This window comes from Pundamilia nyererei, unplaced genomic scaffold (assembly GCF_000239375.1).
Source record: "Pundamilia nyererei isolate P.nyererei 1_Seehausen unplaced genomic scaffold, PunNye1.0 scaffold00172, whole genome shotgun sequence".
NCBI classification, from domain to species: Eukaryota; Metazoa; Chordata; class Actinopteri; order Cichliformes; family Cichlidae; genus Pundamilia; species Pundamilia nyererei.
Genome location: NW_005187573.1, coordinates 1,218,740 through 1,245,916, shown reverse-complemented (window position 1 = coordinate 1,245,916; position 27,177 = coordinate 1,218,740). Strand labels below are relative to the sequence as shown.

At 42.0% G+C, this 27,177-nt stretch overlaps 2 protein-coding genes across 5 annotated transcripts in view; both read left to right on the top strand.

Moving 5' to 3' along the window:
- The window catches only part of figla (folliculogenesis specific bHLH transcription factor), a 10,886-nt gene extending 9,558 nt beyond the window's left edge, over positions 1–1,328 (top strand). Inside the window, exon 6 of the mRNA XM_005746120.1 lies at positions 997–1,328. The gene's annotated coding sequence lies outside the window, so the exon portion shown is untranslated. The remainder of the gene's footprint in view (positions 1–996) is intronic.
- Positions 1,329–3,645: 2,317 nt separating this feature from the next.
- add2 (adducin 2 (beta)) lies at positions 3,646–27,125 on the top strand. Of its 4 annotated transcripts, none has more exons than XM_013914126.1 (15): positions 3,646–4,019; positions 11,044–11,233; positions 11,756–11,897; positions 13,332–13,483; positions 15,714–15,794; positions 16,964–17,113; positions 17,225–17,368; positions 17,592–17,690; positions 18,534–18,710; positions 19,006–19,254; positions 21,733–21,849; positions 21,960–22,046; positions 22,152–22,278; positions 23,707–23,790; positions 25,840–27,125. In XM_013914126.1, the coding sequence occupies exons 2-15, from the start codon at positions 11,087–11,089 to the stop codon at positions 26,091–26,093; spliced, it is 2,010 nt and encodes a 669-aa protein (XP_013769580.1). In that variant the 5' UTR covers positions 3,646–4,019; positions 11,044–11,086; the 3' UTR covers positions 26,094–27,125. The 4 variants fall into 4 exon arrangements, with proteins under 4 accessions (XP_013769580.1, XP_013769583.1, XP_013769582.1 ...); XM_013914128.1 differs by lacking the exon at positions 3,646–4,019 and adding an exon at positions 8,329–8,349; XM_013914127.1 differs by lacking the exon at positions 3,646–4,019 and adding an exon at positions 8,360–8,508.
- Positions 27,126–27,177: the final 52 nt, after the last annotated feature.

Below are 27,177 nucleotides of genomic sequence, written 5' to 3'. Positions count from 1 at the left end.
AAACAAAACAGTCAGATAAGTCAAACTTTAGTCAACTCATTCGTCTTGCTTCCTCCACTTCCGTGCCATTGATTCATTAATGTCTCGCAGCTGCTCTATTCCCATGTTCTACTGCATGACTGAGTTTACACACATTATGGTAATATTATGTTGAAGCATGCTTTGCATTATTCTGAGGCTCCTGACTACTGTGGCCGTAATGCTCCGACAATCTACAAAGCGGTGCGGCTTTGTAACTTAGCGAAGTCGTACTAAAACATTTTGACAGATTTTTGAGCGCCGTGTCCCACATAAAACCGGTTTGCAGTCAGTAAGCACAACCAGAATTCATAAGGTGCACTTTTGAGAAAATGAAAGGATTTTAAGTGCATCTTATAGTCCGAAACTTACGGCACTGAAAAGGTCTTGTGCTAAAAGAGCTTCACTGAGCTGAAATTTAAACTTAAAATGTCTCAACATATATAAAATAAAAAAAATAAAAAAAGTCAAAGTGCCTCAAAGGCTTTGAACTGAACATCTCAGTATCTGAACATCTTACCTTGGGCATGGGCGTCTGAGAGGTTCTGCCCTTGACTGTCTCTGGTTTAGACCATGATATGGGCATAATGTGTCTGTTGTTGACCAGAGACTTTCTGAGTTGTGGAAACTTCCTTTTTTTTTTTTTTCCCCCCCCTCCCTCTTCGGGGTACTCGAAGGGCTGGTTATGTTAAACTGGGGGCTGTGTGAGCTTAATGTGGTGAGGCTTGGTATTCACACTCTACTCCTAAATATGTTGAAAAAAAAAATGTGGGTGAATTGCTCGTTTACAGCGTTGAAAACACAAACGTGCACAGAGCCGTGCATGAAATGAAGCCCCAAAGAATGTGTTGAATTGGTTATTATTGAATTACTCAAATTGTTGCAGCCTGAATAGGCAAACGTGTTTCTAGTGATTGATAAATGGTATGAATACTTGAAGGAAACAAAGTTGTTGAGTGTTGTGATTTTTCTTTTTAGGGTCCTGTTGCTTTGAAGAAAAGGATTGTTTTGAAGAAAGCAGACTTTCATTTGTGGTGTTTTAACCTTTTGGGGGTTTTTTTGTTGTTGAAGTAAATGTTTTGATTCTCATTTTACAGATTGTATCCTTGGCAGCCTTAAAATGTAAAAGGAATTTTGTTTTTGTAATTTCACTTATGAAATTGTTTTCTGTGTAGGCCTATTAGAAGCCTGTTATATACAACACTTGTTGTAAGAGTCATGTAAATGTTAAACTCGTGTTAGTGTTCAAGAAGGTTTTCTTTGGGGGGAAAGACTTGTGCTGATTAACAGAATGAATTTGTCACACTGCTGTCACTTGTTAATGTTATTAAATACAAGTGGAAATGTGAAAATGCATGAAAAATTAAAGACTGTAGTTCTTTGTTTCCTTTTGTTTTGATTCAGCTTTAAATTAAAAGTCTTTGTTTGGATATTTATATTTTATAAACCCAGCAGTAGAAAATTTTAAAGCTTTATACACTTCAGTTCACTTATAAGGACAATTAAGGTTCAAAAGACCTGATGAATTCTGACCAGGTCCCTGCAGTTCAAGAGTAAAGATGCTTTAAAGGTTTGAAAGGCAACCCCCCCGTCCACTGTTCGATCCCCATCCAACAGTCTCTTACAAAGACCATTAAAACATATAACATCCCTTTGCTGGTCTAATCTCCACCCCCACAGAGCTGCAGGCACGTCACCTACGGCCTCATTTAACCGCAGTCCAGTTGCTACACCACATGAATGTTCTAAGGACCATCGACGGCCACAACCTACAGCTTCCTCCTCCACTTGCAGATTAAAGCAGATCGCAGGAGCTAAAGCTTCCACCTACTGCCTCATCCAGGCAATTTCACCAGCACCATGAACCCAAATAGCTGAAAAGTGATGTCATGTTTAAAACAACTGCCAACCCCACACCTACAGCCTCATCCCGCACCTTTAATCTCAGCTGCAGATGCCAACAGAAACCTTGAAGCCAAATCTCCTTTAAACAAAATGGTCATGAGTAGAAATGTTCAACTAAATCCTACATAGTTCTAAAGTACTCTTGATGTGATTATAAATACACAGTGATGTGTAAATTTTAAGGACATTAGGCTGAATGATGAAAAAAGTCACATTTCTGAAAGTAAAATATCTTAAAAGAGCTTGAGCTGTTTTAATCTTTATATGATCCTTAAAATCCTGACTCTTTTTACCCTAAGGATGAAAAATGACACCCTCCCAAAAACTGCTGTAAAAGTATTACTATATAATACTTTTTTCCACTTTAAATGACTCAGTCTTTTAAAGCTACTTCAGCCTTTGAAATACATTGTAAAATGTTTTATTTTAACCCTTTAAAGGTCAGTGTGTTTACAGAGCTCCACTGTTTTAAATCGGAAAAGAATACCAGCAGCGGAAAGTCTAAAAAGAACATTTCAAGGAGTGTTTTATTTTTATTAGGTCCTAAGATGGGTCAATGCTTGGAGGCAACATTGCTTTTCATGCATTTTTCATTTTTTCTGTCATGTCAGATTTTTTTAAAATGGTAGCTTTGCAAAAATTGCTGTAAAATGTTATACAGTAATATTTCTTCCACTTTAAATGACTCAGTCTGAAATATCAATATCAAATATTACATTTAATTACATTTTGGATTTTAACCCTTTAAAGGCCAGTATGTTTGCATAGCTCCACTGTTTTGTTTTGTTTTAACAACTTCAGCCTGAAATATAAATATAAACTATTAAGTAGAGTTTTGGGACTTTAACCCTTTAAAGAAGAGGGACTCCAGCTGAGGTGGAGCAGAGGCTGAAAATGGACAGACTGGTCTTGGCATATAAGCTTCCCACATGGTGCTGCCAGCTCTTCTATTTTTTTCCATGCAAAAGTCACACTGCTCTTACATTTGCTGATGAGAGGGGCTTGTAGCAGCACCCTGCAGATTTTAATTGATTAATTGTTTGACTTGTAAACATCCATCTTCACACTCATAGTGCACGATAATTTCCAGAGCATCCTGCTGTAAAGTCTTGCCATCTCCAAAACAACTGCTCCTGCATTACTGCGCATATTTCTAACTATAGGTGCAGTGCAGTTGCATAACAGGCGTGATAACAAGGCTGCTGAAAGTTTCAAAGAAAAAAGGTTGCCTACCACAACACTGGAAATCCTACTTGCCATATTAAGTGTTATCATAACCTCTATATCCATAATCTTCTCTGGTGATCTGATTAACCTTATTTGAATGGGAAGAAATCAGTTATATAAAATTGCAGGTTGAGCAAATATTGTGTTGGCCCGTAGTGACGTCACGGGAGTCTGTTTTAGTACTTTTTCAAGCTGAGCCTCCTAAAAAACACAAAGGATCAACTGCATAACCTCGTGTAGCAGTGCTTGATTGTGCTGGAGTGGATGTGTCTGCGTGGGGTAAAAACACAGAGTCTTTACATGGTTTCCAGCAGAGTCCAATAAAAGTGGAAGTGACCTGCAGCTCCTTTTCCCCCACCACCTTGTCTTTCTAGTTCAATTACAATCTGACAAACTCATTTCCAAACACCTACAATCTGCATATCCCTGCTTCTCGGGCTGTGCTGTGTTAAAAACAGACGGTGGCGCCTGTTTGATGTATGATATTTTCTTCACTTGAAGTGGGCCTGAACGACTAAACAAAAAGACAGCGATAATAAAACCCTCCAGGACTGTGCGTCAAAAGGCTTTACGAGCACAATAACCGAGCACACTGCCAGGATCCTCACTGTAGCGAACTGACTGGGAGTGTTTGGGGTGCTAGACTGTGCACAGGCGTGGCAGTGGGCTGGTCCTGGCTCACTGAGCGATGAAAAAAAAACAGCACAGCAGGGTCGGTTGACTTGGTATCAGCTGAGGCCCTGAAACACTCTGACAAAGGAGCCAGTGCACACAGATTTGTTGCAATTAACTCCTTCACTCTGAGGACGTCTTCAGGCTGTGGGTGTGCCGCACCCACTCAGCAGACACGCTCCCGAGGATGCGCTGAGGTGAGTAGCCTACACTGCTGATATTTACGTGTAGTTATCCACGGAGAAAAGGCTGGGTGTAGTGCGGGGTCCTCCCTGACGCGTGCATGAGCGTTGTGTGCGCATTTCTCTGACGATGCCTGCCTGAACTACTTCATGTTTAAGCTGCTGGTGTTGCGCGTCCAACTCTGTTTTTGCACAATGAAATTAAGAGGCCCACGCCGCATGCAGCTTTCATGCACATTCTCCCCTCCTGTAAATGATCTCCGCAGCCAGGCTCGGTGGGTGTGAGGCTGTCTGTTAACAGAGCCTGTAATGGCAGCGCCTCTCTGCTACTTTAGCCACACCGCGTCTGCTTGTCGTTGCTTTCCCTGCGCTGTATTTCGCTCGCTAGCTGTGCGCGGCCTTTATTTGGACTGTAGTTGGGTTTAAATGTGCCTTTGCTCGTTTGGCTCACTGAGGGGGGTGGTGTAGTGTTGTGCTACCGTCGCTGGTCTCTGCCTTTTTGCAGGAGGCCATTACCGGAACCTCCGCGCTGCTGGTGCTGATGCTGCAGTGCTTGCGAATGTTGCTAGGCAGCCATGCAGAACGCACGCGGTTTACTGGCGGAAGAAAGGAGGATGCTAAAGAAGGGAAAAACTCGGAAAACAGTTTTGTACGTTAATCCTCGTTTACAATCCTGTGTTCTGCATGCACTGCTCTGGATCAATTGGCCTGTACGCATCTCCCCCCTCCCCGCCATGTGACACATCTGGGTCCCCCCCCCCTCTTTTTTTTTTAAATCTCCCCCAGCACAATGGCAGGCCGTGACTGTGGGGTAACACAGTAGTCAGACTTCAGCAATACTGAAAAAAGAAATAGCTGTAAAAACAATGGTTTGCACACTGTATCGTGTTCAAGAGAAATCATAGCATTTATGGGGGGATTTTGTTTATCATTTATCCATCTATCGAATAAGACACTGTTGTGGTTATAATGAACCAAAGCACCTTAAAATTTAACTGTATTGTAAGCTGTATGTGGAGATTGTTTGAATTTGGAAAGATAAATAGTTTTTCCTTTTCTTTAATAAAGCAGTGGTCAGGACAAATGGAACGAAATAGATGTGAAATAGTTGTGATGAGGAATTATGATGATGTAATTCACTATGTAAGTTAGAAAAATGTTCAAAAGCATGATTATTTTTTATTTAAAAATGTTTGGTTTTTTTGTGTGTTTTGTGTAGTTATTTGTTCTTGAACTCCAGATGCAGAGGGATAGCTACTTAGCATATGCTATGTAAAAAGGGTAGGTGCAATGAACTTCAGACACCTTTTCAGCCTGTAACTTGTGTTCATCCTGTTTAATTCAATAATTTGTTGACAGTATGTATTTAAAAGAGCAGTTTGGTGGTGGTTGTAATTGAAAAAAACAAAAAAAACTGTTAATCACGAAAACTGGAGTTTATTTTATACGATACTGGCAAGTGGGAATTTTGTTGTTTGAATTTAAATTGAAACAACTTAAAGAGCATATTGTGCTCATGTCCAGCTCCATACTTTTTATTCTTAGACTCATGCTGAATTTTTTAATTCATGCATTATCATCCGTGCATCATCACACAAGGAATATTCAATAACTGCAGGATTCAGTAATACTGTAATTAACGTAGTTCACTCCATTTCTTGTGTGTGTCTTCAGCTGCTGGTCTGATGTGCTGAAATGCTTTCTGTGTTGATGTTTTGTCAAGTTGGAGCCAAATTTCCCATTAGAGGCTGCAGAGACATAACTGTCCTACAGAGAATTTGCAAAACTTATTATACCTCTACATCAATCTTGCATAAATGCACTTTTATTTACTGCACACTGCATTTCTACAAGACACTCTTGTGTCAAATGTTTAATGTGTCCAATCTAAAGCGTAAAATCTCACTGCTACATGTTAGCAAATTGGAGTCAACTAAACTCTGTTTATTTGTTTTTACCCAGTACAGCTGGTGTCTTTTTACCAATATTTTTTTTGTGTGTGTTTGTGTATACAAAAATTATGTGCACAATATATTTTAACATACGTCAATAATATTAACACTTAGCAGCAAATCAGGACTAAAATATGGACAGGTGTCAATTAAACATTTTGTTTTATCTCGGGCTTTTATCCCTGAGTTACCTCAAATTCATCTGAAGTGCATCTGTAGTAGTCCGCTGTTTACCTCAGCTGCCAATATGCCTCCACCTCTATTTGCTACAGAGGAGGCTGTAAAACCTTGTGACAGGAGTACAAATCGATGAGTCGATGAAGCTCAGCTGTGTCTGATGGCAGTGATACTGAGGTGAGTTGTTGAGGACATGCTCAACTTTTCTGTCAGTAAGTGCTGCTGTTTTGCTGCTGTTAGCTTCTGTTAGCCAGCATTAATGAAACCGTCTTTTGAGGTGGCACTAACGTTGATGGATTTAAAAACTTAGTGGCCAGTTGTCCAGAGACAGGAGAGTTGCATGTCCACACGGCTGACAATAACTGCAACAATATTAGGAAAAAATAAACATGTTTATGCATATTTTTATGTGTTGGAGCCCTGACTCCAGGTTAGGAGATGAGGCTTGAGTTGTGGAGGATGAGGTGGTGAAAGAGAAGTCAGTGGTGGAGAGGGAGAGATGATGAAGAGCTAAATGCACAAAAGTTAAATGGTCATATATGGTTTCTTTAAATTAAAATTATTCATAAGGCGTTTTATGCCTACTCAAATCAGATTGCTATGCGTTGGTATGACCTTAAATCAGCCACTCGTGCTTGGAAATCCTCCAATGTGGCTGAATTACAAGAATCCTGCAAAGAAGAGTGGGCAAGACTTCCTCCACAGTGATGTGAAAGACTCATTATTAGTTATCACAAACGCTTGATAACAGTTCCAAGAATGATACAACCAGTTATTAGGGTTAGGGGGCAATTGCTTTTTCACACAGACAGTTAGGTTTGGATAGCTTTTATCCCTAAATAAATGAAATCATTTAAAAAGTGGATTTTGCATTCGCTTGTGTTTATGTAATTACATAATTGCTTTAATGATTTGAAAGATATAAATGTGATAAATATGCAAAACCTAAGAAATCAGCGACAGGGCAAGTTCTTTTTCACGGCACTGTAAATGCAAATTGTGATGGAGGACATTAAAACTCAGTGACTGACCACAATTATTCAGTTTCACCACCAGAATCTGTTATGATTTATTGAAGGAATGCTGGTTTGGATTTGCTGAAAAGGTATGAAATGAACTAAATGGAAGGGAAGCCAAAGAAAAAGGAATCCATAGCAATGCAAAATGTTGAGTCAGTGCTCTCTGCCTCTGCGCTGCTGGATGTGAATGCTCAGACACAATGACTTAAAACCACTCGATGATAGCTTTGTCTGCTGCAAATCTAACCCTCAAATGTGGAAAATCATGCACTACAAGGTCCGTGTCTTTAAAAGAGAAATGCGTGTTTAGTTTCCGGGGTTTGATTTTAAGGATAAACATTGAAGAAAAAATCCTTAAAAAAGCAGAACGAGATTCACTTAAAAATGATCGTTTCCTGTCTGATTTCACTGTTTGGTTCGAAAGTACTGATTCAGCTGTAGAACTCGGGAAGTCGTCTTGAGCTTTTGTGAAACAAAAGTGAGGTGATGATGCAGCATGTTCAGCCATCACAGGGAGACTAATGATAGGGGGTGGAGGCAGTGATGGAAGGCCAGCAGCCAGAAGTCCATGTCTCCCTTTTAGTCATTAGGATCCTCCCTGGAGAGAGCAGCTTTCTGTCTGGTGCCTGTCAGCAGCTGGGCCCCCTCTGCCCCCTGAGACAGAGAAACACACACACCATGCTCTGGTAGAGAAAAGAGAGAGCTGCTGCTGTTGGTGAAACACGAGCGCCAAAAGCATTAAAACAAACCCATCTATGTGAATAGATGTAGATTTAAAGCAGCAGTGTAGCTTGCATATAATATAACACAGTGTGTGTGTGTGTGTGTGTTTGGGGGAGGGGCTTAATTCTTCAGGGACTGGCTGATGTTTTTGCACAGCTGATGTTGGGATAAGTGCACAGTTTATTCAGAAACTCCATTAAAGGTTTAGTCGTCTGCTGCAGCGAGGTGCAGTAATGCACATGTGTCTGCTGCCACTTTCTCTCGTACCTTCAGAGGAGGAGAGTGCATCTCAGCTGAGGTTACACAAACAGTGGCATTGCAGTAATGCACCTAATCGAGTAAGTAAGTAATGAAGACAGTTAGTGAGTGGTAGCATTGGAGGGAGGGTGTGGTGTGTGCGGGACCTTATCTGCTCCCTGCAGCAGAGTGTGTTTGAGTGAGGGAGTGGCCAGCTCTTTTCTGAAGATCCTTACGGTAACTCTTTTACTCTTTCTCCAATTACCGAGCCATATCGCATGCTAACTTCCTCTTAGTGGTTCTGCATGTGAGCTCTTACTGCTAATGCTGCATTTTCTATAGCTCTGCATTTCCACCGTCCAGGGCCCCGAGGAATACGGCATCCTTAATGCGAGGGTAGGTTTTTCATCTTAATGCTCCCATTTGAACGTGCAAGGACGCCGAGGCTTAATGCGCAGGCCGGCTCGTTGTTTATTTATCTGCTCTGAAGCAGGATGCTGAAAAACACAGAGGTATTTAGAGCTGAATTGAATTGTACTTAAATGAGCGTGCTGAATGAAGACACAATTGTACTTTAATGTTCGATCGCGTTTGCTTGATCTCTTCAGTGTCTCTCTGGGCTGGTGTGAGCAGAGCTCCTGCGTGCTTAAGCCTTAAAAGTTTTTCCTCTCATTTGCATATTTACTTACACTTCCTTGGCTAAGCTGTGATAGGGGTGTCTTTTTAAGCTGAAAAGGATTATGGCTGCTGCTTTAGAATGATATGGGCAGAATATTAAGAATAGGTTATTAAACTTATTTTCATATACTTCTTGGAGTGTATTGTAACTGTTTATTATTCTCCTACTTTACTTTTTAAATCACATCTGCACATCCTGATTGGACTGTCCATTCTTCCTGCTGGGTGTGAACAGAAAGTGAAAGGTGGAAACGTGTTTTCCATTTAAATTTTTTTTTTTAAAACACCACAGCAGAGCAGCACTCCTGCTGTAAGGAAAGGCTTGTCCATGATGTGCCTTCTGATTGTTTTGAAACTAAATTCAGGATATTGTGTTGTCAAATGCTCCTTTTCTCTACATATCATTAAAAATTAAATTGGAAATGGTTTACATAAGCTTAAGAGCGCAAACTCTGAATACATCTGGGCTTAGTTTGAATGTCTGGGGACGTGTATGTGACTTTTGCAAGCATACCTACCGGGCCACACCTGGATGGAACGTCTGGATGCTCAGTGGTCTTTCCCAGACTGCACACTTAATTACACTTAATTTAAAAAAAAAAAAGAGGAAAAGAAAACAAACACTGATTTTAAGTTTAAATATTTTTTGTATGAACTGTTGTGCTACCTTGTGTGATTATTTACAGCAGATTCACAGGGGAGGCGATCCTTTCACAGATTTTAGCCCTAACATCTGTTGATGATATATGGCTGACTCACAGATTTCCCCATACTCTCCACACACGGTCTATTGGTATCAGCATCGATAAAAATATCAACCAGTGTTATTATTATTAAATATTGGTATTGGTCTTAAAAATCCTATATTTGTCGCTCTCTGCTAATAAGCAGAGTCATGCTGCATTTTGGAGTGAGAGAAGAGAGCAAACCAGTTTTTTTGTTTTGTTTTTGTGGCTACAATTTACAAAGGTCTACTATACACATCATGTGCAGACAATCTGTAACTGCTGAGCCAAACAGTGGACTCAGCTATGTCAGTTTTTAATGTGCAATGCTTGGGTCAAGCACAGGTAGAGAACAACTGACAAAGATGGAGGCAAGAGGGAGAATCCAAAAAAACAACCCAAAATCCCAACATGCCAGAAAGCGTGACAAAATGCTGAGAGGGAGGATGTATACATCCTGGGTGTGTCATAAGCTAATGGGAGAGAAAAAAGGAAAGGAATCATGTAGACTTAGCTTAGGTGAGTCATTTCAAAATAAAACAGGAAGTTAATGAACTGAGACCACAATCGCTAAGTTATTGTGTTGAAAACAGACACAATTTGGGGCGATGGTTTCACACTAACTTGTGCTGGTAAAACCTGTGTGTGTGCTTGTCTCCTCCACACAGAGTGGACCAGGGAAAACAGTTTTTACCAAAATATGAGAACTCTAGAGAGTCTACAAAAACACGTTTTCAGTCAGTGCAAACATGCTGCCATGCAGTCATCCCAAATCCTGGATGCATGTTGATGATGCTGTGCATCAATTAAATGTTCCAGTATGTTATAACTTTGCACTTCTCTGCTATTGGAGCAAGACACTTCCCCCCTCTGACAACAGATGCTCTCTGCTGGTAACTGAGAGTCTACCTTCTGTATTGCCACAGACCTGGGTAATATGTTCACAGCAGTACAACTGGATAAGCAGGTGCGAAGAGTTGGTAGGTGAGGGAACAGACATACAGAGATTTCTCAAATTAACTGATGTATCACAACAACAACAACACAGTTTGTGGCTTCAAGATATGCTAGTTTTTTATTCCCCATAAATGCTTCAGATCCGTACACAGTATACAGATGTGAAGCATTACTATACAGTCATCCTGTCGTCACACCCAACTGGTCACAGCAGCTGCCCCTCCCTCAGCCCGCTTCTGCTGGAGGTTCCTTCCCACTGGTGCAAAGTGCTCGCTCATAGGCGGTCGTTTAATTGTTAGGGTCTTTACCTTAGAATATGAAGCAGCTTGATGTGACTGTTGTTGTGATTTGATGCGATACGAGTAAAATTTAATAGGACTATCATTTACATCAGATTATTTTGCAGACCACATGTGGTGCACTAGAGCTGGTGACATTCACAGTTTGTAAATCAGCAGAAACATTTACATCTCAATGATCAGTGTTACCTGACGGTTTGTAAGCACTTAAAAAGGCCACTGCGATTTACAATTTACAGTTTTTGTAATTAACTGCATTTTTTTCTTTGCAGATCCACCCCTGGTTGTAAGACGCCCACTGCAAAATAGTAAAAGATGAGCAAGTCTCCCACCCCAAAGGGCACCCCGGTGCAGCGCAGTCCCAGTGATGGAGTCTCCGAGGGCCTCCAGTCTCCCCAGCACTCCACCCCCAGCATCGGGCCACAGCATAAGAAACGCATCTCCAGCCTCCTTCAGAGTCCAGTAAGACGTCTGCTCGCGTCTGATTTATTCTTTTTCTTTCCCCTCAGCCTCTCTTGCCCTCTCTCTCCTCTCTGGATGTGATTATCTCCTCATAGATGAATAAATCTGGTCTCAAATGCCATGTGACAGCTCGGGTTACAGCCAGTGCTGGACCTCCATGCTGAGTGATTGTGTGTGCTTCTGCATATGGAGTGAGAGTGACTATGAATTACAAGGACGGATGCAATGAGGGTGACTCATTAAATATTTTCACTCACCCTCACCCATGTAACGGACAAGTGTTTATAAAGTTGTGATTGTGCTTAAAGCTCCTGTGAAATTGTTGCAGTTAGACGCTTTTTCAAACACTTGCAGTGAGTTTTAGCTTGTGGGGGAAAAGGAGTCAATCCAGTATTCAAATGTTCAAACTCTGTACAAAAGGAAGTTCAAATAAACATTTTTATGAAGCTGAAAAGATTTTTAAGGCATGATCTGTGTATATGTCTTTGATAATATAGTCATTTATTATCTGTGTTTCTGCAGTCATTTAGAGAGGAGCTGGATGTGCTGATCCAGGAACAGATGAAGAAGGGTGGCAGCTCATCCAATCTATGGGCACTGAGGCAGCTGGCTGATTTCATGGCCTCACATGGCTCTCCGGCTTCCCTGCCCGTCTCCCCCTCAAGTATGTGTTCCACATCTTTTAGTAAATATTTATTCATCCTAGCTTTATGTACATAAACAGACAACATTAAAACTTTTCCGTGTGAAGTGTCTGATACGGATTGTCTCGTTACAGTAAGACCTGAGTGGTTAGGCTGTTCTTGTAGCGTATACAGTGAATAGTACCTACCAAAAGGAGTCCAAGGAAGGGCAAGGAAAGACTCCTGCAGTGGCCAAGGTTCAGTGATGCATGTGGAGAGTGAAAACCTTAATGGTAGCTATGATAGAAAGGTGTCAACAGAGTAATCCCTGCTCATACCTTCCCATGTCCAGGCTTAAAAGCATCTGATGTGGGAAGGTGAACATTAGAAGAGAACAGTGGAAGAAGGTGGCCTGGTCTGCTGAATCACATTTCTTTCACATCATGTTCACTGATCTGGGAACGAGGTGGAAATAGAACGTCTTGTGGGAAGCAGGTCAGGTCACTGATGAACATCCTATAAGGCGGCTACGTTCTTGATGGCGGTTGCCTTTCTCAGGAGGATCTTGAGAGTTACAGTACTGATTTTGCCCGTGAATTGTAAATTTGCTGGTAAAAGAAGGCAGATCCATGATCTGTTTGCTGCTAACATTTTAATGAGACTGCAGGAGTTTCTTTTTACTAGTCATACTTCATGAAGAACTTTTCCAGAGTCAAAGGTGTAAGGTTACTGTTACATTTAGACCAGCGGTCCCCAACCTTTTTGGCGCCACGGACCGGTTTATGCCTGACAATATTTTCACGGACCGGCCTTTAAGGTGTCGCGGATAAATACAACAAAATAAAAGTAGTACCGGCGAAAAAAAGAAGATTTATTCATAACACACGTGAAAAGACCCAGGAAAACCGAGTTAACGATAAAAACGATAACAAAGTAACGCTGAAAACTGATAAAAACCCTGAAAACCATTCATTTCACACCTGAGCCTCAACTCTCACGGCCTGGTACCAAACGACTCACGGACCGGTACCGGTCCGAGGCCCGGGGGTTGGGGACCACTGATTTAGACTATTGTTCTTTTCCATTGAGCTACTCTTATTTGCTAGTAGCAAGTGCTAGCACTATAAGCTAAGTATGCTATTGAATAGTTAAGTGTGCTATTTATTGTTCTAGGCTTGTCTTTTGTAATTCATTACTATCAGTTTGTCCTACAAGCTCCCTGGAAAGTGTTTAGTTGATCCAAAATGCTGCAGTGCGAGTACTGACAGGAACTAGAAAGAACGAGCGTATTTCTCCCAGGTTGGTTTGATATGAGCATCCACGATAAGTTGACTTTAAGGAAAAGAGCTAAATGAGATGTTATCTACCTATGTGGTGATGATGTTTTATTGAAACAGTCTTTTGTGTGCAGACCATGAGCTTTACTTCCTCTTTTCTGTCTCTGTCTGCTTTCTCTCTTCCTCCCACTCGCACAGACATGATGATGGTGACACCCATCAATGACCTGCATGGCTGGGAGCCTGGCAGCATGGTGAAGGGGGAGAGGTTGATGCGCTGCAAGCTGGCCAGCACACATCGCCTGTTCGACCTCTTTGGCTGGGCCCAGATCGGCCGCACCTGTCTCACAGTCAGTTCTGCTGCCTTCTCACATTACATTCCTCACTTTAGCCTTATTTCTTTTAAGAAGCATTAATGGAAGCATGTGAAACATACTTATACACTGCCTTCCGGTAAGTTGAACAGGCTGATTAAGAGATTAGGTTGTAGATGTGCTTCTCATAAGTCGCTGAGTGATTTGACAGCAGTATTAATCCATGGTATGACTTAGTTTCAGATATGAATAAAGGAAAAGCAATTATCTGTAGAGGATATTATCTGTGTGATTAAGTGCAAGTAAAATGAAGGAGATGGGCCATATGAACTTGCAGGATAAACACACGGAGTAGAAAGAGGATCAAGGGAACTGGAATTTACCTGCTATATGTGTGAGTGAGATGATATAAATCTGTCTTTCTGTGCTGCATTTTCTTGATTTTTGATGTGTCAATAAAATCATAGACTGTATTCAAAAGATGGCCACCTACTTCTTAATGAATCTTGTTAATGAAACGTACACCTGAGTACTTTTGTTATCGTCATCTTAGTGGACCTGATGAAAGATTGGTGAGAATCTGAGGGACAAATCATAAAGCTTACCCTTAAGTCACCTTATTGTACTGCAGACAAAATAAAGTTAATTAAAATCATTATAATAAAGTTGTATTCTAAAAGAAGCTGATGGTTCAAACTACAACCTCAGAAGTAAAGTTTTTACTGAGGTCAGAGAACAAAGGAGCTGAGGGCTATTTTCTTTAAAGGGAACCCCGGCTATTAACACATGTTTGCACTAAAATATGTACAATAACATATGTGGTATTAAAATACGCCAAATGTTTTCCTTTTAAGCACATTTTATATAAAACCGATTTACCAGTAGGCCGCCATTGTTATTTACTTCTCAATGCACTCTGGGTAGTGATGTCACACAGTTGCACCGCATCGAGCTCACAGTTAGCAGCACACTGGAAATGGCTTCTGTTCAACCTTTCCAGGTTGAACCAGAGCAAACCGAGAGAGAGAATGAGAATAGTCAACCAGCACTTAGTTTAGATGAAGATGAAAACAATCCGTCACACGAAGACGCGAGAGTGAGGGAAAACTACTGGTGTCTATGCGGCTACTGCTTGCCAATGGCAGCGGCGACTGAGAGCGTTTGTTGTAAAGAGCTCAGTTTTATGGCAGCAGCTATCCATGGTATCGCATAACCGCATGATGAAAACATTAATAGAATTCAAATTTTCATTATAAAGTGAAATTACGATATCATTATTTTTACAGATTCTCCATGCAACACCAGTGCACCAAACCTTTGAAGCCGTCGTGCCAAACTAGGTATCCCCGACAGAATTTGCTTCCCCTGCGTCGGGAGCATACACTGGGCTTTCAAAATCATGGACTAACAGTATCCCATGTTCGTGATTTTTAGTTCATAAACACTTCTTATAATTACTAACTACTCCTGACATTTTGGAGATGTTAGCTCTTTATACAGTAAAGTTACAGTGGGATACAAATAATATCAGGCTGATTCTACCACAGTTTGTTCCCCCTGTCCAAAGACTTATTGCTCCTGAAATTTTGGAGGTTTTAGCTCAGTACAGTTCTGTACAGTTACAGAAGGATACAAATAATGATCAGTCAAAATGTCATTGGTTTATTTAAATAATCCCATCCGTTGTTGTACCAAGGTCCCAACGCAGGGGAAACAAATTCTGTTGGGGATACATAATTTGGCACGACATTGGCAAGCAGTAGCCGCATAGACACCAGTAGTTTTCCCTCACTCTCGCGTCCTCGTGTGACGGATTGTTTTCATCTTCATCTAAACTAAGTGCTGGTTAACTATTCTCAATCTCTCTCTCGGATTGCTCTGGTTCAACCTGGAAAGATTGAACAGAAGCCATTTCCAGTGCGCTGCTAACTGTGAGCTCGATGCGGTGCAACCGTGTCACATCACTACCCAGAGTGCATTGAGAAGTAAATAACTATGGCAGCCTACTGGTAAATCGTTTTTATATAAAATGTGCTTAAAAGGAAAACATTTGGCGTATTTTAATACCACATATGTTATTGTACATATTTTAGTGCAAACATGTCTTAATAGCCGGGGTTCCCTTTAAAGCCCAAAGTGTTTTTGCAACCAGGTGTCACCCCCTGGTGGCCATTAGAAAGAAAGCAGGTTATGTCCATCTTTTATATGCAGTCTGTGTATAAAAGACAGTAGTGTAAGTTTTTTTTTCGCTCTCTCTCACTGACAGCTGCGTGTGAGTAAAGAACAGGAACACTTCCTTGTGCTTCCAGATGGACTGGCCTATAGTGAGGTGACTGGATCCAGTTTGGTGAGTCAGCAGCAACACATGTGACTGGGTTCTTCTGGCTCCATTGTTACTGATACAATGCTACTTTTGATTGTACTTCATTTGTTATATAATTAATGAGTGCTACAGTGGATGTCCAACTGATTTCCTTGATCATTTATTCTTTAAAATTACACTGAGATTAATGACTGAAATATTATTAATGAAAACGCATACATCAAAGTCAAAATGCCTGTCGATTTCCAGTAAATCTCATGTCTCAATGTTTACATGCCATAGAACAATATGGTGATAATAATATGGGCATCCCAGAAATCTAGGAGATGTAAGATATTGTGCTACAAGCCTACATGGCTGTAAATGTCATGTTGGCTGCCCTTTACGACAGTCAGAAATCTAACTGAGCAAAATAAGAGCACTGCAATCTCTCATTTAACTTCATTATCATTTTTACCCTCAGAACTAATATAAGAGTCTTCATGTTAAACAAACAGGCACAATTACATTGTATGTGAAGCCAGTGCTTTCAATGAAACTGAACAAACAACAACTTCCTGTTTTGTTTTATCTGCTCTTTCCTGTTGTTCTCATCTGCCACTTAAACCATTCGGTCAGCATTTTTGATCTGACATCTGACCAAATCTCACATTTTTAAAATACAATTATTAGATTATAAACAGATATATAAATAAGTACAGTATAAGTACAAGTTAAAACGATTTATGCATCACTTGCTTGAAGGGGAAAGTGAGTTTTAGGGTCTGGCCACGAAAAGTTGTGCCTTGTGAAAAAAAAGGCTGTTGGCTAACTGTGGAGAGCCCTCTGCCTCAGCAGCCTGAGCCTGCAGACGAAGCTGTGGCTCAGTCATGACTCATTTGCTGCTACAGGCACAAGAAAATAACTCTTCCTCCTCCTCCTCCACTAATCATTGTTATCACCGCAGCCTTGATTTAAGTTCTGACTTATTGAAGTTGCTACCAACACACACTAACTGAAGAACAGAACCATCACTCATGAGCAAAGGTATAAAAGTAAAAAGTCCACATCATTCATTCCCCTACAGCTACATTTGTTACATATGCAACTTGTGTTATATTTTTGCTCTATATGAATTCCACGTTATAGAAATATCTTAACAGGAAGCCTTACTGCTAAATGTGACCCTGTGATGGCGCTGTGCACTTTTACAGGTAAAGGTGAATATCCTGGGCGAAGTGGTGGAGAAGGGGAGCACCAACCTGGGAGTGGACACTGAAAAGTTCAGCCTGCACTCTGCCATCTACTCGGCCAGGCCAGATGTTCGCTGTCTGTTTCATCTCCACACACCGGCTACAGCAGCAGTGAGGCAGCTTTAGAGGACACATGCAGACACAAAACAACTGAATTTTACTCTGTTTATTCCCTAAAATAATAAGTTTTTTTAGCACATTGTGACTTGAGTCTATCTCTAGGTTTCAGCTATGAAGTCTGGCCTTTTGCCACTGTCCCATGAGGCACTGCTGGTTGGGGACGTAGCCTACTATGACTACAATGGAGTTATGGAAGAGGAGGAGGACCGAGTGGAGTTACAGAAGAGCTTAGGACCTACCTGTAAGGTGAGCAGACTAAAAGAGTCAACACTGACAGTAAGACCCACATATCTTTGCTCAGTTCAGCAGCTGCTGCCCTTGTGCCTCCCACATGGGTTTCAGAGTGAGTGGAGAGAAGACGTAGGGTGATGTGGTCGTGCGCTGGATTAATTACTGGAGCTGCAGCCTGTCTCCCAGCTGAGATGATTTCATTCTTTTGGTAATATTTCTATTTTATGATACCTTTCAGGTTCTGGTGCTGAGGAATCATGGCATAGTGGCTCTGGGGGAGTCTGTGGAGGAGGCCTTCTACACCATCTACCACATCCAGGCTGCCTGCCAGATCCAGGTAACACACACACAAGCACACAGTACTGACAAACAGCTGACGCACTGGAGATGGAGTGTGTGGCTATGTGAGTGGGAAAATGAAGTATCATGTATTTCAGCCAGTAGCTCTGCACTGCAGTATAAAACACTACAGGTATGTTAGCACGTGCCAAAGCAATTCTGCAGTAATCCTACAGGAGCAGCAGTGAAGCCTGAAGGGAAGCAGATATGTGACTGTAAGGTGTTCAGTCAGGGTTTTTGTAAAACACTGCTGAGCTTGATTAAATCTAAATCATAGATCATATATAAAATTCAGGGTGTAGCCACCCTTAATATATCTGTGGAGTTATTGTGAGGAACACAAAACAAACTTAATTTACATTTACCTACAACAAGCGCTACCTATGGTCCTGATTTTGCCTCTGCTTTTGCCTCCATTGCCTACTGGATGTCTATTTCTGTTGGCTGTGCAGGCAGTTGTCATAGCACCCAGCCGTCAAAGAGCCAACAGGGACTCCTGAAGTGCATGCTTCGATCACCGGTGCGTTGCTCAGCACAGCTACAGAGCATAATGCATGGTTTAAGTCTCTGCAGCATTTCAGCAGTGGCACAAATACCACAGTTTATTTTTCTGGGTGATAAAAAGCTTTTTAAGACAGTCAATCAAAGCAGCCGTGCAGTTTGGGAGTTATTGAGATGCTTTTAGCCTCAAGTGGCCGCTGCAGGAACTGCAGTTCCTGGAACTTTGAATTTGCTTCCTTTTCAACCACTGAAGTTGCTGGGATGTGTGTGCATGTGTGCAGAGCAGACCTATGCTAGAAACATAGAAATTGCACTTTTGTCTTCGACTTTTTATTGTCAGGTGTCGGCGTTGTGTTGTGCTGGCGGAGAACAGAACCTGATTATGCTGGATCGTACCATCCACAAACCCACTCCAGCTGGCACTGTCGGCTGGGCTGGCTCCACCTTTGGACCTCTGCATAAGAGCCGCGTTGGGGAGCATGAGTTTGAAGCCCTCATGAGAACTCTGGATAACCTGGTAAACAAGAATCACCCTGAACAGACACGTGTTTCACAATCAGCTCACTGATATTTTTTATTGAACATCAGAATTAGCTGTACATGTAAAATTCTGCATGCATGTTTTGTGGGTTTTACTGTATATTAGACTGTCTGACTTGTACAGAGCAGAAAAAAAATATATGAACGATCTATGTGCGCGTATGCAAGGATATGCCCAAGTTTCTTAAAGTTAGAAGACTAAAATGTGACATTTCCACTATTATTCAGTCCCTTCTGCACCTTTGAACTTCTTCCTCATGTTATTTTTTCAGGGCTACCGCACTGGCTATGCCTACCGCTTCCCTGTACTTCTAGAGCGAACGCGAACACGGAGGGAGGTGGAGGTACCGGCGACCGTCACGGCCTTCCACCAGTTTGATGACGATGGCGTCCACCCAGCGCTGAGGCAGCATCCTTTTGCCCAGCGCCAGCAGCAGGAGAGGACCCGATGGCTCAACACCCCCAACACGTACCAGAAAGTCAGCCAGGAGCAAGCCAGCCCAGGACACCAGCGCACCACTGTGAGGCTCGTTTTAAGTTACTGCGATTGTCTTTAAAACAATCGTCTTTCCTACTAACTGTGCAATACGACATGTCCTATAACTTGCAGCTGGTGCGTTCGAAATACTGTGGAGGATAGAAACTGATTTCAGAGCCCTGGATGTAGAGAGATGAGAAATAATATTTACTGGATATACAGTGGGGCAAAAAAGTATTTAGTCAGCCACCGATTGTGCAAGTTCCCCCACCTAAAATGATGACAGAGGTCAGTAATTTGCACCAGAGGTACACTTCAACTGTGAGAGACAGAATGTGAAAAAAAATCCATGAATCCACATGGTAGGATTTGTAAAGAATTTATTCGTAATCAGGGTGGAAAATAAGTATTTGGTCAATAACAAAAATACAACTCAATACTTTGTAACATAACCTTTGTTGGCAATAACAGAGGTCAAACGTTTACTATACGTCTTTACCAGGTTTGCACACAGTAGCTGGTATTTTGGCCCATTCCTCCATGCAGATCTTCTCGAGAGCAGTGATGTTTTGGGGCTGTCGCCGAGCAACACGGACTTTCAACTCCCGCCACAGATTTTCTATGGGGTTGAGGTCTGGAGACTGGCTAGGCCACTCCAGGACTTTCAAATGCTTCTTACGGAGCCACTCCTTTGTTGCCCGGGCGGTGTGTTTTGGATCATTGTCATGTTGGAAGACCCAGCCTCGTTTCATCTTCAAAGTTCTCACTGATGGAAGGAGGTTTTGGCTCAAAATCTCACGATACATGGCCCCATTCATTCCGTCCTTAACACGGATCAGTCGTCCTGTCCCCTTGGCAGAAAAACAGCCCCATAGCATGATGTTTCCACCCCCATGCTTCACAGTAGGTATGGTGTTCTTGGGATGCAACTCGGTATTCTTCTTCCTCCAAACACGACGAGTTGAGTTTATACCAAAAAGTTCTACTTTGGTTTCATCTGACCACATGACATTCTCCCAATCCTCTGCTGTATCATCCATGTGCTCTCTGGCAAACTTCAGACGGGCCTGGACATGCACTGGCTTCAGCAGCGGAACACGTCTGGCACTGCGGGATTTGATTCCCTGCCGTTGTAGTGTGTTACTGATGGTGACCTTTGTTACTTTGGTCCCAGCTCTCTGCAGGTCATTCACCAGGTCCCCCCGTGTGGTTCTGGGATCTTTGCTCACCGTTCTCATGATCATTTTGACCCCACGGGATGAGATCTTGCGTGGAGCCCCAGATCGAGGGAGATTATCAGTGGTCTTGTATGTCTTCCATTTTCTGATGATTGCTCCCACAGTTGATTTTTTCACACCAAGCTGCTTGCCTATTGTAGATTCACTCTTCCCAGTCTGGTGCAGGTCTACAATACTTTTCCTGGTGTCCTTCCAAAGCTCTTTGGTCTTGGCCATGGCGGAGTTTGGAGTCTGACTGTTTGCGGCTGTGGACAGGTGTCTTTTATACAGATGATGAGTTCAAACAGGTGCCATTCATACAGGTAACGAGTGGGGGACAGAAAAGCTTCTTACAGAAGACGTTACAGGTCTGTGAGAGCCAGAGATTTTCCTTGTTTGAGGTGACCAAATACTTATTTTCCACCCTGATTTACAAATAAATTCTTTACAAATCCTACCATGTGGATTCATGGATTGTTTTTTCACATTCTGTCTCTCACAGTTGGAGTGTACCTCTGGTGCAAATTACTGACCTCTGTCATCATTTTAGGTGGGGGCACAATCGGTGGCTGACTAAATACTTTTTTGCCCCACAGTAAGTCTTGGGCATCCCCTCGAGGCTTCACCTCAGCACAGTGACACAGATCTATTTACTTATCCAATCAGAGGCTAGCAGCCTTACCCTGCTGTAATGCTCAGTGATTCCCTTTAAGCAACAGTAAAGCCTGTTAGAGGGCAGAGCATGTGAGATGGTTCAAAGCAGAGGTGGACACAGGAACAGAATAACGCAACTCCCCATCTTTTCTGCTATACATCTTATTTGCATTACACAAGGCAAGCTGAGCATTTTCCTGTGGTTCATATGGAGGCGGATGTAGACAGTGGAGCCGCTGTTTGTGTTTCCAGATACCTCAAGGGAAGGATTAAGCAGAGCTGCAAATGACGAGTCCCTTAAAGATAAAAACAATAGGAGAGCGGCTGTCTTACATCAGAGGGAGGAGCTTGGCTGTGCATCTGTGTTTTCTCTCCTCCTCAGCACCTCCCGCCATCCTTGCTCTCTGCATTGCAGGGGGAAACCCACCAACTCATTTATGACGGTGACAGTGCAGAGTCTGCCCTCTGGTGGCAAAATACACACTGTGTCACAGATTGGGTATAAATATTTCAAGAATTTCAAAAATGGTTTAAAATGCCTCAGAAAAAAGAAAAAAAACGAAAAAAAAACCCCACAATAATAACAAGATGTGAACAACAGGTGAATACTGAATTAGATGATGTTGTGTTGTTGGTTTTCTTCGCCTTAGTGGTTGAAGACAGAAGAGGTGACACAAGCTGGCAGCACAGCCATCAAGATAGAGAACCCAAACCAGTTTGTGCCTCTGTTCACCAATCCCCAAGAGGTGATCGAGACCCGAAATAAGGTAACGCTTCTTTGCTTTTGGCTTGTTCTGTTTCCCCAGTGTCCATATTCCCTTCGGTGTACTGTCACGTGAAACTAAAACAGTTTACAGAACGGCTTTTCTGTCCTCAGATACGACAGCAGAATCGTCAGGACATGAAAACAGCCGGACCGCAGTCACAAGTCCTCGCCAGTGTTATAACAGAAGATAGTCCTCCGGTAGTTTGCAGTCTCTCTCTCTCTCCATTACAACTCACTTTTATTTCTTACAGGTTAATCTTCTGAGGTAAAAGCTGTAATTTTGTGCTTCTGCTTGTCTATTAGTCCCCTGTCAGTCCACCTAAAGTCCCACCAGAGCCAGAACCTCCAAACCCCTTTAATGAGCTGACGGACCAGGAGCTGGAGGAGTACCGCAAGGAGGTGCAGAGGAAGCAGGATGGAGGAACCAATGGTACTCTGCTTAGCTTCTAACACACAGCATGTCTAATAAGCTAACACTGATTGTCAAATAAGTGTATACTTAAGTAATATTACAGTTAAATATCGTGACAGACCAGAGAGCCAAAAGTATGCAGACATACTATAAGTGATAGCTGAATATCTTATTCCATGTTAACCACAAGTGTTAACGATAAGTAACAGTCAAATATCTTTTCTGAACTGAGTGTTTTTGTCATATTTCAGACCTGCTCTAAATGACTTGGTTTCCATCAGAAGTTAATGAGGGTGGTCTCTGCTTATGCAGCTACCCTTGGAAAAACCCAAAAACTATTCTAATGTCCATCAAACCACATCTTTATTGATATCTACCGAGGTATCAAAACAGAAAAATTAAGAGTAGAGGGGAGGTCGTCAAATATTGTCTTCATTGTAGTGCAACAACTATTTGGGGAAGGCTAGCATGTGTCGCAACGTATCTGCATAGAATTGCTGTCGGTCCACCACCAGAGCGTAAGTGAGGTCGGGTGCTCGGTAGCTTGTGACGATCCATTTTTTGAAGAGAGTTAGCTTGAGCTAGTTAACTAACTTAACAGGCTGGTTCTCGGCCTGTCAGCTACCTGTTTAGCATGTTAGCTTGGTTTTGAACTAAACTCACATTTATACTTGGAACAACTGCCCAATGGCAGCCCACTGCTTCACTGAGTGAATGGGTTAAATGCAGAGAGGAATTTCCCTACGGGGATCAATAAAGTATACATTATTATTATTGTTATCATTATTATTATCATTATTATTATTATTATTATTATTATCATTATTATACATCACTGTTCATATAAAAGTAGAGGCTGGAATTTGGTTAGGAAAATTAAAAATGTTTCCTATGCAAAATATTAGATGAGCTAAAAACCAAAGCTAGCAGAAACAGAGGAGTAAAATACATTTCATGTTATTCTTTTAATAAAGATCATTTTTCTATTATTTTAGTTTCCTAAACTGACCCAGCACCATTTACTGCTATTGCCATAAAAAATGTCTGCATATGTTTGGGAACATGGTGTAACAAAAATGGCTAATTATGCTACTGCTCACTTTCACACGTTATTCTAACCTTCTCATAGATGCTGTGTGTAACATTTAAAAATTTCATATAAATTGTTGCAGGTGCTTTTTAAAAGCATCTGTCGGCTGTTCCCTCATTCACAATGGGCTCGCCACAGCAGGCAGCTCCACATTTGGCTGATTTTTATGCCGGATCCCTGACGCAACTCCCGACATGCTGCACACAGCAGCTTTAAGCAAACTCACTTGTGACTGTGGTCTAAACTGTGTTCCCTACTCTTTGCCTTTAAAAAAAAACTAATCTTCTGCACAGCTGTCCCCTCACTGTCCCTCACTGCTTGTGTTATTCTTGTTTATGTGCGTTCTGTGTAAGTAGAGGAGGAGGTGGCAAATGATAAGGAGTCTTCCCCCACTACGTCCCCCACAAAGGGCGCTCCTCCCAGCCACCCTCCTCTCTCAGGTGAGGCTCGGCAGAGTGCTGCCTGCCTGCCTGGCTCGCCTCACATACTCTCTGACTCACAGCTTTGCTCCAGATCTTACATGTGTGACTGATGATGTGCTGCTTCTATCCTCTCATGCTTCAGATACTCACTGACAGCCGTGCTACTCCTCCTCTCCTCGTATGCAGCAGATACTAACTGTGTGCGCTTTAAGCACACATTTGGTAGATCTGAGTCAGATCTGCATTCACACAAAGTCTGCCTGTTGATTGTTGTCTTTTATTTTTCTATAAAGATGATATTGAGAGTGACAGTCAGTGGGCTAATCCCAAAAAAGAAAGTTCCATAAAGTTCCTGCATGTTCACCAGCAGATGGCACTTTATCAAAAAGTCAACCTATTGCGCTCTACTCTGTTCCAACTCAGCATTTTTCATTAAGACTTTACTAAGATAGCTTTGTGTATCCATTTGCACGGTTCAAAATAAACTTTTTTATCTTGTAAATGGGCCGTGCACCTCCTCAGTACATTCTCTGTATAAATAACTATTTTAGCTGTTTTAAAATCTTTATACTAATCAAATAGAAAGATTAAACAGCAGGTGGATGAGGCTGTGTTCCTGAGATGACCATATTAGGAATATTAGCTCTTAGTTACATCATACAGAGTCAAGAGTAGGAAATCTGACACTGAGGGTTTAGAGGATAACTGGCTGAGAACCAGTACAACCTCATTATCTTAACCCTTGGCCATCTTTAATATGAGCGTCATCCAGTGAAATGATATATGTATGACAGAAAAATAGAAATTAGCTAATAAACTTACCTCAGTGACAAAAAAACAGAACAAAACTCACACATGTATTTGTGAACGTGTGCGTGTGACCTTCCCTAATCCCCTTTTTTAGTAAGTAGTCTGTTACACTTTCATTTAAAGCTAATATGTATGCAGCATTAGTAAGGATGAGAAAAACATCAACATTAACAGGCAGTGAGGTGATTTATGACGTGAAGATACTTTCACTCCCATCAAAGTCACATGAATCACCAGTTTAAAAGTCAGAACACAGAGTGGTGATGAGAACCTAGATGAGCTCTGAAACCCCAAGTGGCCAAATGCAGGAAGGTCTCCACAACTGTAGGGGTTCCTGTTCAGACCCAAAGCCCAGGAAGGACATTTGCTGGCAAAACTTGGGTCACTCAAAGTGGCACAAGATGGCCCAGCCCCACACCACCCCCACAAAACTACAAGAGGTGCCCACTCCTTCCCTGAGGGACAGTAATGTGTTTCATTTGGAAACATTCTTCCAATTGAAATATATTAATTTCAAGGTTTTACTGTGTGTAACAAAAAGAAGCATGTTTGTGACTCTTTTACATTTTGTCATGTGTTGTGGACTACTGTTACGGCCCTAGCAGGGCCTCTCTCCTCCTGAAGGTGCCTGTTGCCGCCTTGACTCCTTTTTCTGACCCGGTCACTTTTGTTACTTCCCCCTCCCCGCCTAGACCCCTCGGGGGAACTTAACAACTACAAACATTGTTCACAGTGCGTTCTGTGGATTGATCACTGTGTAGGTCTGTAGGAGTAACACAGGCTGTCGTCGCTGTGTGTCACAGTTCTCTGTCATAAAAGACATTTTGACTTCACTTTAGCAAACTGGTTCAGGTATATTTTGCTACAGTAATTAAAACAGTAATAACGGTGCACTCAGCTGTGTTGTTAATTAAGTCAAAATGTCTGACTCACTTCTAGTTTGATCCACATTTGTCACATTTCAGCCCTTTGTAGTGACATCCATTTGTTTGTGTACCTGTTGTGTCTGCTGTGCTGTCTCCTTCTGTGTCTGTCTGTCCTTTTCTGTGTCACTCTACACTCGCTCACCTCTGGTGCTTTGGTCTTGTCTCGCTAGTAAGTACAGAGCAACCACAGAGCACCCACTTCTCATTAAGCAAGCATGTTCATCTGCAGCAGCATGTCGCTTTGCAGCTCCACCCAGCTTTAAGGTTTTTATCTGGCTGCTGAATATATTTACTTTTGTGTTTGTTTGTTTTTCACCGATACTCGGAGCAGAGGAGACAAAGACCGACTCTCCGGCCATTCAGAACGGAGGCGAGGAGGAGAAGCAGACGACAGAGGAATTAGAGAAAGGGATGAAGGCCCTTTCAACCAACGACACATCCACGCCCGCCGCCCCGCCCGCCAAACCGCAGGGCGGCACCCCGGAGGGCTCACCCTCAAAGTCTCCGTCCAAGAAGAAAAAGAAGTTCAAGCCTCCGTCGTTCCTCAAAAAGAGCAAGAAGCAGAAAGAGAAGGCAGAGACCTGAGACGTTCGGAGTCGTGTGGCAGAACCTCGGTGAAATACTACAGTGAAATATTTCCTAGTGTATGACGGAGTAGCAGGTGGAGTCGACCACATCAGATGTATTTAAAGAGCCATTTAGGATGTCGTTCACAGATATGGTGTACTCAAACGACACATACTTTACTGTACCACTCACATATGATATATGTGGTGACTCATCTTAAGGAAGTTAAAAAACAAAACACTGGTGATTATTTTCACATAATATTTGACCCAGGTGGGATACTTTGACGCACTTCTCGTCACACGCAGTTTCTGTATTACCCACGTCTTATTTTTTAGCCTCGCTGCGCTATTGCTCCATCACTCCACTCCACTGTACAGGCATTCACATTTTCATTTCTAAAACTGAGGTTACTACTGTGATCAGACTTTTTTTTTTTTTAATAAATCCACAATTTTGCAAGACACAAACGCCCCAATGAGTTATGCACTCCTCCTCCATGTATAGGCACAATGACACATAGATTGACATCCTAGCACGTTTGCGTTTGTTCATTATCATAGGCATCTTCTAGTCATCATTTGGTTCTAAGTATCAGATAGATGTTGCAGGTATACTATGTGAGCACAGGTGCAGTACAATGTAGAAATATGCTGATAGCTACTGATCGCGCTCTGCTGAACGCTGGTTTGGTGTTAAAACAGCAGGGACAAGAATGGGAAGACGAAGCTGGGCGAGCACGCGAGGTCTCGCGACGAGCTGCTGCGAACGCTTTGATCGAAGCCAAAGGGATGACGCATAAACAATTTGTTGCTTGTCGGTGCAGTCTGTAAGCCAGTAAACAGAAGGTACTAAACATTCCACTTTTTGTCGTTTTCTTTTTAAATGTGCAGAATACCTCTGAACAGTAACGACTTTCTGTTTGAACTAGTAGCTGACGCTGACGTGTGATGTTTGCTCATGGTCTTAATTTATTTTATATTAGAATGTATAAGTGAGTGTTGCAAGGTTACCATGTATCAGTCATTAAAGGTTGAGTTTGATTTAAAATCACATTTTTTTTGTCTCTGTTTCTTTCTCTGCTTTAAATTTTCTTCCTCCT

Coding starts and splice junctions, on each gene's coding strand:
- add2 (XM_013914126.1), top strand. CDS start 11,087: ATGAGCAAGTCTCCCACCCCAAAGGGCACCCCGGTGCAGCGCAGTCCC. Junction 17,369..17,591: donor GCTTAGGACCTACCTGTAAG/GTGAGCAGACTA, acceptor GATACCTTTCAG/GTTCTGGTGCTGAGGAATCA. Junction 21,850..21,959: donor TGATCGAGACCCGAAATAAG/GTAACGCTTCTT, acceptor TTCTGTCCTCAG/ATACGACAGCAGAATCGTCA.